At 21.5% G+C, this 13,764-nt stretch overlaps 2 protein-coding genes across 5 annotated transcripts; one reads left to right on the forward strand and one right to left on the reverse strand.

The window, feature by feature from the left end:
* Nucleotides 1-2,465: 2,465 nt before the first annotated feature.
* On the reverse strand, nt 2,466-5,045 carry Idh (isocitrate dehydrogenase [NADP] cytoplasmic). Its single transcript, XM_003691809.4, has 2 exons — nt 4,299-5,045; nt 2,466-4,065 (listed from the first exon to the last, which is right to left on the reverse strand). The coding sequence occupies exons 1-2, from the start codon at nt 4,488-4,490 to the stop codon at nt 2,851-2,853; spliced, it is 1,407 nt and encodes a 468-aa protein (XP_003691857.4). The 5' UTR covers nt 4,491-5,045; the 3' UTR covers nt 2,466-2,850.
* Cul3 (cullin 3) lies at nt 5,045-13,044 on the forward strand. Of its 4 annotated transcripts, none has more exons than XM_086905555.1 (16): nt 5,045-5,251; nt 5,568-5,728; nt 6,694-6,817; nt 7,992-8,375; nt 8,484-8,687; nt 8,826-9,005; nt 9,090-9,464; nt 9,681-9,851; nt 9,907-10,014; nt 10,094-10,271; nt 10,369-10,628; nt 10,723-10,892; nt 11,021-11,159; nt 11,242-11,369; nt 11,428-11,486; nt 12,652-13,044. In XM_086905555.1, exons 3-15 carry the CDS (start codon nt 6,758-6,760, stop codon nt 11,450-11,452), a joined length of 2,382 nt encoding a protein of 793 aa, XP_086761681.1. In that variant the 5' UTR covers nt 5,045-5,251; nt 5,568-5,728; nt 6,694-6,757; the 3' UTR covers nt 11,453-11,486; nt 12,652-13,044. The 4 variants fall into 4 exon arrangements, with proteins under 4 accessions (XP_086761681.1, XP_086761683.1, XP_012339583.1 ...); XM_086905557.1 differs by having other exon boundaries at nt 12,666-13,044; XM_012484129.3 differs by lacking the exons at nt 5,045-5,251; nt 5,568-5,728 and having other exon boundaries at nt 6,042-6,817.
* Nucleotides 13,045-13,764: the final 720 nt, after the last annotated feature.

Consider the following 13,764-nt stretch of genomic DNA (forward strand, 5'->3'; position numbering starts at 1 on the left):
AAAATTAATATTATATTATATATATATTATTCAAAAAATTTGTTTTAAATTTTACATCATTAAACATAATCTGTTAAATTATACGTATTTAATATTGATTTTTAATTTCTATTAACTATTATAAAATAGTATATTTAAAATTTATACTAAATTTTATAAATCATAATTTTTTTTTATAATTAAAAAAAATGAATTTAATTTTATTTTATGAAAAATAAATTATTTTACATTCTATTAAAAACATAATTTTTAAATAAAAAATAAAAAAACAGTATATATTTGTAAATTAAAAATTTTTTTATTATTTTTTTTTAATTATAACTTTTTTTTATTATTCCATAAAAGATATTAATTAATAAAATAAGATTTTAATTTAGAATGGAATATTAATTAAATAATTATATTAATTGTTTGTATCTTCTATATGATTTTTTCATATGATATAATAAAGTATTAAATAGTAATATTTTAAATGTATAATATTTTATATTTTCTTTTTTATTAATAAGAATTATCTCCAATTGTTTATTAAAATTTATCATGAAAATACGAAATTATATATAAATATATTTTAACTATCGAAACTATATAAATATACATGTTTTCTTTACAATTATATTATATTATATTATATATTTATGTGATATAATATAGATATATAATTTATAAATAAAAATATGAAGTTTTTTTTAAAAAACTTGCATTATTATCAATAAATCAATTTTCAAAATTTAATGAAATTATCATATTTTTTAAAAAAATTTTTTTTAAAAAATTATTTATAATAAACAAATGATATCGAAATTATATACTATTATGATAATCTTTTTGTGTAAAAATGATTAAAATTATTTTTAATTGTTTAAATATTTATATTTCTATTGTTCGGAAATTTAATATATTTGAATTGGTATTTTATATGTAAATAAAATAAAATAAATAAAATATAAATAAATGAACTTATTAAAATGATTATAAATAGATTATAGATAAATCATAGATAAATAAAATAAAATAAAATAATTTAATATGTAATTAATATATTAATTAATAAAATGAATTATTAATCATTTTTTTTTAATCTTACGCAAAATCTACTTTTAATTTTTCCAAAATTTTGAATTCTAAAATTTATCATCAGAAAAATATTAAATTTAGTACAGGATTTTATAAAAGAGTTATGAAGGAATTAGCAAATTGATTGCAGAAATATAACAGATCTTACTAAAAGTAGATTCGTGTCAGAAACGTTCAGATTTTTTTCGTATAACTCATTACAAATTGATAGAAGAAATATTAAAATTTTGCTATATAATTTGATCATAGAAACATAGTAAAAATGCAATATTTCAGTTAATTTGTTGCTTAATTAAGATTTAATATAAATAACAATATTTAATATCAAGATTTTTAAAACTTTGCTGCTAACATGTTTTGTTATCATATGTAAAAAGAAGAAAAAGATTAAGATAGAATATGTATTAAATATTAATCTATTTTTTATTTAATATTATAATTAATATATTTAATATTATATTTCTTTAATATTATTTATATTTATATCTTCATTTTTAATTTATAATTTTTAAAGATATTTTAATTTCTTAATTTATCATTGATTTTGTAAAATAGAATAATAATATGTCAAATTAGTATTCATATTATAATAATATTATTACTTACCTACTTTTAACTATTTGCAACTATTTTCAATTTTTCGAGAGTTAATGATCCAAAATAATGAATAATAATATACGGAACTAAGTTTTCATTAATTAATTGAACATTAGAATCTATATGGTACTATATATTGGGTATATTGGGTATGGTAATTATTTAATAAAAAATAGTATTTTTAATTATAATAAATACATATGTTTAGCATAATATATTATATAATTATAATATATTATAATATAATTTAAATCAATTGAAATTGATTCAGTATATAATAATAGATATTATTCAGTATCATTAATTATGTAATTTATATAAATATTAAAAATAATAATTTTTTTTAATTTTTTTAATAAAAAATAAAATAATATTATAGTTTAAAGGAGTTATGCAATATCAGATTTTATATGATAGTTTACATTTAATAATAATAATAATAAAATATAAAGGTTATGCCAATTATTATATTTCATCTTTTATGAGTTGATAACCTTATTAAAAATTAAATAAAATAAATATTTTTTTATATTATTTTTTTGATATTGTTATAAAAAGCTATTTTTAAATATTAAATAGAATGAAATTAATATTATTTTTTTTTATAATTCTTATAAATAATATACTTTAAATAAAATCAATTTGCAAATATATAAAATAAAAATTAAAATAAAATCAAATGATAAATGTGAATAATATTTTTATACTTAATTTTATAAGAAATTTAAATATATTGAATTATTATTAATTATTTAAAATTAATGAAATATTTAAGTAAAAAATATATAATATAAATATTTGAATAAGATTTAATAATTACAACATGAAATATAACTTAGTATTAATAGTAATATAATAATATTTAATATTAATGTTTGAAAAAGAATTATCACGCTTTTTTCATGAAAGGAAAGTAAAAAAAATAAAAATCAATTTTTTGTAATAATATTTAAAGATATTAAAAAAATATATATGTACATAAAATATCAAAACAGAATTTGATTCTGAATATATTTTTACAAAAATTATAATTACAATATGTTAATCTCAATTTCATTTATATTATTATATTTTATTTTTATAATCTAAATGCATATTCTTTCCCCATAACCATTAATAATAATTTTTTTTAGATAATTAATACTTTGATAACATTTTATTAGGAAGATATTCTAGTCAATTTACTTTTATTTGTTTTTGTAAATTTTCTGCTAACTTATCTATAAATTCAAATGTTTCTAAATAATCAGATCTAGTAACATTATTTATGCCTTTGATACAAATTGCAAGATCCTTTGTCATGAAACCTGATTCAATAGTATTAATACAAACTGCTTCTAATGTTTCTGAAAATTGTTTAAGATCTTTGTTATCATCCAATTTTGCACGATGAAGTAAACCTCTTGTCCATGCAAATATAGAGGCAATAGGATTTGTTGAAGTTTCCTTTCCTTGTTGATACTGACGGTAATGTCTTGTAACTGTACCATGAGCAGCTTCAGCTTCCACAGTACGTCCATCTGGACAAATTAAAACTGAAGTCATCAAACCTAGAGATCCATAGCCTTGTGCTACAGAATCAGATTGAACATCACCATCATAATTTTTACAAGACCATACAAAACCACCATCTGATTTCATTGCATATGCTACCATATCATCTATTAAACGATGCTCATACCAAATATTCTTGGCTTCAAATTGTGCTTTATATTCTTTGTCATATATTTCATGAAAAATATCTTTAAATTTACCATCATATTCTTTAAGAATTGTATTTTTTGTAGAAAGATATAAAGGATAACTTCTTGATAAAGCATATTGAAAAGAACTATGAGCAAAAGCACGAATACTCTCATCTGTATTATATTGAGCTTGTGCAATGCCAGGTCCTTTGAAATTATGAACTGTATGTTGAATTTTTTTTTCATTATCTCCAATCCATGTAATTTCAAGTTTTCCTGGACCAGGTATTATAAAGTCTATAGCTTTATATTGATCTGCATGAGCATGTCTACCAATAATAATTGGTCGAATCCAACTGTTTACTAATTTTGGTATATTTTTACAGATAATAGGTTCACGAAAAACTGTACCACCTAAAATATTTCTAATAGTACCATTTGGACTTTTCCACATTTTTTTTAAATTAAATTCTTTCACTCTTTTTTCATCTGGAGTAATAGTAGCACATTTGATCCCTACATTATATTTTTTAATAGCCTCAGCACATTCTATAGTCACATTATCATTAGTAGCATCTCGATTTTCAATACTTAAATCATAAGTATGTAATTTAATATCTAAGTATGGTAAAATGAGTTTCTCTTTAATGGAATCCCAAATGATTCTTGTCATTTCATCACCTAAGACATCAACAACAGGTCCAACCTAAAACAAAGTAATAATACAAAATCAAATCATAATAGATAAAATTTATTTTATATTTATAAAAAAAAGTTATTTTCAAAATAATTAAAGTTAAAATCTTAAAAAATTTGTTAAAAAAATAATATAAAGAAATTTTAATTAATTAAAAATATATATATAATATATATGTATATTGTGTATATATATATATATATAAAACAGATATCAATAATGTAATTTTATTAATCACTTACCTGTATTTTAGTCATTGCTATAGAAGAAATGTTACTGAATGTTTTAACGAATAAAAATGTTGAATTATTGAATGATTGATGAATTTTTGGCAATAATATTTGTGAAGAAACAATATTGTTACTACAAGATTTGATATAAGCCCTTCTTATAAAATGCACGTTCACTTTATTAAAATGGTGGCAAAAAAACATGGCAATCTTGTCCAAATTATCTTAATATATTTTCTACTTGTCGTATTTCGATCTTATTTACTATTATATTTATTATTTTTATCTATACTTTATATAACTTATAAGAAGTTTCCGTAATAAATTTTTTTATCGATGAAATTAAATTTCTTTATAAAAATATTTATATTTTTGTCTTAAAATATATGTATACTTTCAATTCTTTATATGATCTTATATGATCTTAACTTTAAACAATCCGTGAACATTATTTTCACTAAAGTATTTATTGCATAATAAAATAACAAATAGATGAATGTAATGAATATAAGGTTTGTAATAAATCCTTAAATGATGAAATATGATATTAATAACTACTAATGATGTATTATCATATTAATGATATCTCTTATCTATCATATTTCTATATAATCTTTGTACTACGATAGATAAATTATGTTTATATACGGAAATTTAAATATAGGTACTTTTCTTAAATATGTTTATATATAAATTAAACAGTTTTTTAAAAATACTTTAAATAACCTTCAAAATTTAAGACAAACTGTCATTTTTTTGTTTTTCTAAAAAATTAACAAACAAGTTAAGTATTTCGACATTGATATCAATTCCATTGTATGATATTTAAATTCTTCTACTACTATTTTCAACTAAAACTAAAAAAAATGGACATTAATTGAATATCATTAAATGATGATTTCCATTATCCTTCAGATTACTATTTACATTTTATAAATACATTCATAAAACAAATAATACACAAGGTTAGTACAAATAAAACATATATGTCATATAATAGTAATTGTATATATGATACAAAAGTATTTACATTAAATTTTATTTTAATTTAATTTAATTAAAATATTGTTATATTTTATTTTAATTTAATTTAACTTAAAATTATTATTATTTAACCAATTTTTAAATAATATATTAAATAATTGTAATACTTCAAAAAAGATAAACGTATTATCTTTCAAAAATTAATACATATTAGTTTTATTTAATAATATTAATAAATTTCTCACGATATTATTAATTAATATTTTTTTTTAATTTTTTTATAAAATTTTCTTAAAGACTACATAATTCTGGATTTTTAAACTACGACAAGGAAGTATAAATAGATCTATGAATGCAGGGACAAACGTTCATACAAAATTATTCATGTAAAGCGTTCTTTAAAAAAAGAAAATATCGAATTGGTTCGAAGGATTATTGTAATAACTTACTGATATTAAGTAAGTTAATAATTTAGATTTATATTAATAATATGTAGATATTAAAAGTAATATGATTGATTTTATTTAAGAAATAAAATTCATGAATATGATAAAAGTACTAGTCTGAAGTAAGCTACTTTTAATTGCGAGTAATTTTCATAGTTATTAAACAAATTGAATTAAAAATATTATTTTTATGATATTTAATTAATAAATTTATTAAATTCGAAACTAGAGTGATATCAATGAATAATATATAAAATAAAAAAAATAGCTTCTTTTCATGGCGCTGTAAAATAGTGAAATTTGTACTGAGCGAATCTATACTGATAACAGTGTTCGTGATTCATGTGCATGGAACATATCGTTGTGAATGATATATTGTGTACTCAATATCGGATCATAGGATGAAAACTCGAGTTTTCACAATCTAAATTCACTATGCCTCGAAAGACGCTGAGAACGTACCGACAATTACGTTAATGTGTTCAAAAATCATCAAAATTTGTGTGTATTATTGAAATTTGACAGATTCATCGCTTCGTGACAGGAGTGTGTGATTTTTCCTTTTTTTTTTTTTTCGTTTGTTTCACTTTAGTTAGTTCAACCTCTTTATCTATTTTTCTCTCATATTCATCTTTCCCTTTACATTTCAACCCTTGAGTATCTTATCTCCCATTTTCATCTACCGGATAAAAAGAGAATACTTTTTACCCTTCCTCTCCTCTCCATTTCCCTTTCCTGTCTGTCTTTTTCTAAGTTTCATTTTTTTCCCCCTCTTTACCGATACATCTTATATTTTTCTTTCTTTTACTAAATGTTCATGATAACAACAATTTTTGACTCTCCTGCATAACGTGAACGTGGATAAGTGATCATATTTTCATGCAATAGCCGATCGTCGGCTATTCTACCTTGTACGCGAATGAATGTTCCCTACGTTTAACTGGTGTCAATGTACACACGGTGTAACGTTATTATAGCATTGGCCAGAGAGCTAAAAGAATCTTCGTTCTAAAAGAATCTCCGTTCAACTAGAAATTCGACATGATGAAGAGCAGTGCTATGCTTAAGAAAGAAAGCAAAATGCGCATACGTGCTTTTCCGGTGAGTATGGCTTCGTTTGTTTTTTCTTTCTAGCCTTCACTCGTTTTTATCTCTTAAAATTTAATTGTTCTTATATTTTGTTTTTTTTTCCTTTTTTTACTTTTATTTAATATCTATAAATAAATTAATAAATATACGCTATTCAAATTTATGCGTATATATATACATTTATATATAACCAGTTCTTTTTAATTACATGTCAAATTATAAAAAAAATATAAAAAAAAAATAATTTATAAAAGTAATTTTCATCACCTGATTTTTTACAAAAACTCTTCTTTTTATATCTTATAAGATAACAACACATAGTATCATAATTTAGATTTATGATCAATATACTGTGTCTTTGAACTTTAAAGAATCATGTTTATAATGTTGTATATATTGTCACAAAGATGAATGTATCAGCAGTTGCTATAGTGGCATATAAAATAAAAGCAATGAAATATAAATATTTCAATATTATCATGTTTATCAATGAATTTCAGTTTATTCTGTCAATAAAATTTGGAACTGTGATATTGTCCACTAAATTTGTGATTGTAAAAATTATATCTCCTGTGCTAAATAATATGACATTAAAAATTGATCAAATAACATTATATTTAAAATACTAATGAAATATTCTTTGTGATCATATCTTATAATTATAATTGACTAGTAAAATATTCTTTGTATTTGTTATTATTATTACATATTTTACTTTTTATCTAATAAAGCAATAAAGCATAAAATTTGTATTTGTACAATGACAAAATAATATTGATAAATTAAGCATTGTTATTTGTTTAATATTCATAATATTTCTTTTATGTAATAAAGACAATGTTAAAATAGTTAATGTAAGAAAAAAAAAGGTTAAAATATGAAACTGAGAATACTTGACATTCAAAATATTCTAATAATATATAATTATATTCTTTTTAGATATTATCATTAACTATTCTACATCATAATTATATTTTATTAATATTAAAAACTATATTATATATAATTCGATGCATTTCATTGATTTTTTTAATAAAATTTATTATTTGTGATAATATTATCACCTGTTTTTGATTTTTTATGAAATTAATTTTAATTCTCAAAGATTATTTATATTAATTTTTAATAATCAAATATAAATTTAATAATTAAATATCAAATATTTCATTTGCTAATTTTCTTTTAGACAACTATGGATGAAAAGTATGTAGAAAGTATTTGGGCACTATTAAAAAATGCTATTCAAGAAATTCAGAAGAAAAATAATTCAGGGCTTAGTTTTGAAGAGCTTTATCGGAATGCTTATACTATGGTTCTTCACAAATATGGTGAACGTTTATATACAGGTTTAAAAGAAGTTGTAACACATCATTTAGAAAATAAAGTGAGAGAAGATGTATTAAGATCTCTTCACAATAATTTTCTTCAAACATTAAATCAAGCTTGGAATGATCATCAGACATCTATGGTAATGATAAGAGATATTTTAATGTATATGGATAGAGTTTATGTGCAACAACATGATGTGGACAATGTGTATAATTTAGGACTTATCATATTTAGAGATCAGGTAAATGATTGTCATTTAGTTCAAAAGCTAGAATAATTGTGAAAGATTTAATGTAATAAATCTTATCTTATTTTAATCTTATCTTATAAATAATTATCTTATTTTTAGGTGGTCAGATATGGATGTGTTAGAGATCATTTAAGAGAAACTTTATTAGGCATGGTAGCAAGAGAAAGAAGAGGAGAAGTTGTAGATCGTATTGCAATAAAAAATGCCTGCCAAATGTTAATGTTACTTGGCATTAACAGTCGTCAAGTTTATGAGGAAGATTTTGAAAGGCCTTTTTTACAACAAAGTGCTGAATTTTATAGAGTAAGAAAACTTTTTTTTTAATTTTATAATATTATTATTTAATTTAATTTATAATATTATTTATATTATTTAATTTAATATTATATAATAATATTTTTTATTTATATATGATAATATTTATTTCTTTTTTTGATTTAGATGGAATCTCAAAAATTTTTGGCTGAAAATAGTGCATCAGTATATATAAAAAAAGTTGAAGCTAGAATTTGTGAAGAATCAGAAAGAGCAAAACATTATTTAGATGAATCTACCGAACCACGGATAGTAGAAGTTGTAGAAGAAGAACTAATTAAAATTCATATGAAAACTATTGTCGAGGTATTAATATAATATTTAATATTATTATGACAATTTAAAAAATGATAAATAACAAATTAGAACAATTTATCTTTTTATTTGAAGATGGAAAATAGTGGTGTAGTACATATGCTCAAAAACCAAAAAACTGAAGATCTTGGCTGCATGTACAAATTATTTTCGAGAGTTTCGGATGGTTTACGTACTGTGTGCGATTGTGTTTCTCAATTTCTTAAAGAGCAAGGTCGTGCCATGGTTCAAGAGGAACATGAATCAACGACAAATGCAGTTCTTTTTATTCAGAACTTGCTAGATTTAAAAGATCGTTTCGATCATTTTCTTCATTACTCGTTTAATAATGATAAGAATTATAAACAAATGATTGCATCTGACTTTGAATACTTTCTCAATTTAAATACAAAAAGTCCAGAATATCTTTCGCTCTTCATTGATGATAAGCTGAAAAAAGGTGTTAAAGGGGTTAGTTTAATTATATTTTTATAAATAAATTTTTATGGTAGGTAATATCATAAAACTTTAATAAATATCTTACATTCTACAAAGGTAGAATATATTTAAATAAAATGCTGTATTTAAATAAAATATATAAGTTTTATCTTCCATTTCAATTCCTAATCTAAATAATACGATTATATATAATATTAATTGAAAAATGTTTGTGTTAATATATTTTAGATGACAGAACAGGAAATCGAAGGTATCTTGGATAAAACTATGGTTTTATTTAGATTTCTTCAAGAAAAAGATGTATTTGAACGATATTATAAACAACACTTAGCTAAACGTCTTCTTTTGAATAAATCTGTATCTGATGACAGCGAGAAAAACATGATATCCAAACTTAAGGTAACTTTTTTTTTTAATTTATTAATATAGATTATTTAATAATTAATTATTTTAGACTGAATGTGGATGTCAATTCACATCAAAATTGGAGGGAATGTTCAAAGATATAACAGTTAGTAATACTATTATGGATGAATTTAAAGATCATGTCCTTACATCCAATGTAAGCATTTATAAGTTAAAATATTTATAATTATTTCATAAATAATTGATTTTTATACTTTCAATTTTATATTTTATAGACAAACCTACATGGAGTGGATATAAGTGTAAGAGTTTTGACAACCGGTTTTTGGCCGACGCAATCCGCAACTCCAAAATGTAGCATGCCAGCTGCTCCACGAGATGCTTTTGATGCTTTCCGACGTTTTTATCTTGCTAAACATAGTGGTCGACAATTAACATTACAACCACAATTAGGTTAATTAATTAATATTGTATTAATTAATTAATAATCTTTTTTTTATGCCTTTAATTTTGATAATATAAATAAAAATTATTAATATAATCTTTTTAGGTTCTGCGGATTTAAATGCTGTATTTCATGGACCACGAAGAGAAGAAAGTAGTTGTGGTGGCTTAGATACACCATCGTCTTCAAGTTCTATTGGCAATGGAAGTGGTAATCTGTATGGTACTGGAATATCTACTAATGGTAGTATTTTAAGTCAACGTAGCAACAGTTGTGGAAATACCAGAAAACACATCATTCAAGTATCAACTTATCAAATGTGTGTATTAATGCTTTTCAACAAAAGAGAAAAATTGACGTACGAGGTTAGTTTAAATATCTAGTTTTATTTTCCAATTTCTTTTATTGAAGAATATTGAAGTCTTCGTGATTATTCATAAAATATAAAACATTGTGTAGGAAATTCAAGGTGAAACCGATATTCCAGAGAGAGATTTGGTTAGAGCATTACAATCTCTCGCAATGGGAAAAGCTACGCAAAGAGTGTTATTAAAGCATCCTCGTACAAAGGAAATAGAACCTTCACATTATTTTTGTGTTAATGACAGTTTTACCAGTAAATTACATAGGTATCTTATTTATAATAAATCAAAATCGATATAATAGTTAATATCTAATAGTTAATAAATTTGTAAATGAAAATATTAAATAAATTTATTTAATATATTACTTATAAATTATTTATAACTTATTTTAGAGTAAAGATTCAAACAGTAGCTGCAAAAGGCGAATCAGAACCTGAAAGAAGAGAAACACGCAATAAAGTAGATGAGGACAGAAAACATGAAATAGAAGCAGCTATTGTTCGCATTATGAAAGATAGAAAGCGTATGCCTGTATGTAGCATTATCATTCTTATGATTTATTATTATTTTAATATCTTTTAATATATTTTTATTTCATATTATATTTTTTTAGCACAATATACTTGTAACCGAAGTAACAGAACAATTAAGAGGTCGATTTTTGCCGTCGCCTGTAATAATTAAAAAACGTATTGAAGGTTTAATTGAACGTGAATATTTGGCTCGTACGCCGGAAGATAGGTTTGTATAAATATTATTCATTTTATTTTTAATATTTTTAATATCAATTTAATTATAGGAAGGTATATACGTATGTTGCTTAATGCTCGAATTTAAATGTTGGATCTGTACAAACATGTAAGTAATCTATAATAATCCTATTTCTTTAAATATCTTTTATCATTATCTTATATTTTATCAACTTATATGTTACATCTTTAGTTTTTCATTAATTCATTGAAAATTGTTATCATCTCTAGTATTTTTTTATAAACGTAATTAAGATGATCACGAACGAGGCATTCCACATCATAAACATATTACATAATACAAAACTCAAATAAATTATTAATATAACATTCCATTATTAATTTATATTAATTATTTATATAAATCAATTTCTATTTTATGTTTTAGGTTTTGATAAATTTTTATATTATCTGTTCACTTTAAATATAGTTATTACATATAGTATTTACTACATGTTAATCTTAAAAATAATTATATTTATCTCAAAACCTAAAATTTAAAATAGAATTGTATAAAGAAAAAATGATTTTATAAATTGAAATTAATTGATGTTGATTGCCTCGAAATTAAAAAAAAAATAGTTAAATGTGTTTAATAATTGGCTAGTTTGGTGGAAAAGGTTGACATGAAGATAATTGAATGATCTAGAATATATATACTTTCAAGTATCAAAGTAAGTTTTATACAAAAATATATTCTGTAAAATTTTTGATATCCTCTTCCTTGAATTCACTTTATCATATTTCAGTTGTATCTATATAGTTGATTTAATTAAATATATAAAAATACTTACTATAATAGAAAATTGTAATTTAAGTTCAACAGGATTCAGTTGAATATACGTTATATACAAACATTTATTAGTAATAAATGGAATTTATGTTATATTATCGTTAAAATTGATTCATTCGTTATGCGTGTTATGATTCAGCATTTTTTTATATTTGTAACCTATTTACATATGTATCTATGATCAAAAACAAATCTACACGGATATAGTGATAAATTATTAGTGTTATATACGAAGATTTTATTTACATTATCTGATATTGATTATCTATTATGTGTGTACATAAATATGTGAATGTATATCTAAGAATATATTTGCCTCATTTTAATATTTGATTACTTTATTTTAATCATTTTCCATATCCTAAAACTTTAGAATACAAGTAAAGATTTTAGTAAGTTTTCTGCGAGCTCCACCTCTTCCACCTAGCTTATCAATTATTTTATTACAATTGAATTAATCCAATTTTTCGTTAAATCGCAGAATATTTATTATAGTATGCCAAAAGTGGAATCTCTACGAATTTGTAACAGATGCGGAAATAAAAAAAAGAGACAATGTCACAGATGGTGAAATAAAAAAAAAGAGTGCGCGCAGTTTATATAAAAGATGAAGAACTTAATAAAGGAATGAGAGAAAAATTATGATTAAAGACCGTATTACTATGAGCTCGTGTGTTGACGAAATGAAATGAAAAACATGCGAAATGCATCATATTTTTATTTCCATTTATACCTTTATTTATTAATATAGAGTTTTAATATTTAAACAAAAGGTTTTACCCTTTCTTACGCAAACTAAATAAAAAATAAAACCCTGTAAAAGCAATCTTTAGTTTCGACACATTTTAAATATAAGAATATCATATTAATTCTATCCAATCCTTTGTTATTCCATTTTTTAACATTTCCTATTAAATTAACCTCTTAACGTCTAAATTATGAAAATAACATTTTACAATATAAGTAAAATTGACAATCAATTAATATTTAAAATTACAAAGCTTGTAAAAGCTAAATCAAATATTTGGAATAGACGTCAAGGAGTTAAATACACTTTCTATATATAATTATATATTATAATTATATTTAAAATTGTTGTAAATGCTAATATCAATATTGCAGAGTTTACAGTTGAATTATTCTACAGTATATCACATAAAATAATAAATTAATAAAATTATTAATTCAATTATTTACTATTTAATAAAATAATGTTATTTCAAAAAAAATAAAGATACATGTAAAAAAAAGTAATTCAATTGTAATTTTGCAAATATAATATCAAATCATACAATATCAATTTTCTATATATTTTTAAAAGATGGAATTATATTTTCAATATAGTATTAAGAAAAATATTTTCAATCAAAATTAATATAATTAATTTAGCAATTAGCTAAATTTTATATATACATTTACAATAATCATTTAATAATTTTGTATTTAATTGATGTGAGCCAAATTTTACCTATAACTTCACATGACACATTCATGATATATCTTCTATCATTAGAAATAAATGCATTATTCTATAATATTATATTTTTTCACAATAAATTGTAATTTTGCTTTAGATAAAAAAGAGCAATTTGCA

Source organism: Apis florea, unplaced genomic scaffold (assembly GCF_048593485.1).
Source record: "Apis florea isolate Af1SG1 unplaced genomic scaffold, ASM4859348v1 contig_2411_pilon, whole genome shotgun sequence".
Taxonomy (NCBI): domain Eukaryota; kingdom Metazoa; phylum Arthropoda; class Insecta; order Hymenoptera; family Apidae; genus Apis; species Apis florea.

What these genes read in the sequence shown, in the direction of transcription:
- Idh (XM_003691809.4), bottom strand. Translation starts at nt 4,490, where the DNA reads ATGTTTTTTTGCCACCATTTTAATAAAGTGAACGTGCATTTTATAAGA. An exon ending in TAGCAATGACTAAAATACAG is followed by an intron (nt 4,066 to 4,298) that starts GTAAGTGATTAA and finishes ACTTTGTTTTAG; the next exon opens with GTTGGACCTGTTGTTGATGT.
- Cul3 (XM_086905555.1), top strand. Translation starts at nt 6,758, where the DNA reads ATGATGAAGAGCAGTGCTATGCTTAAGAAAGAAAGCAAAATGCGCATA. An exon ending in ATATGAAAACTATTGTCGAG is followed by an intron (nt 9,006 to 9,089) that starts GTATTAATATAA and finishes TTTTATTTGAAG; the next exon opens with ATGGAAAATAGTGGTGTAGT. An exon ending in GAGAAAAATTGACGTACGAG is followed by an intron (nt 10,629 to 10,722) that starts GTTAGTTTAAAT and finishes AACATTGTGTAG; the next exon opens with GAAATTCAAGGTGAAACCGA.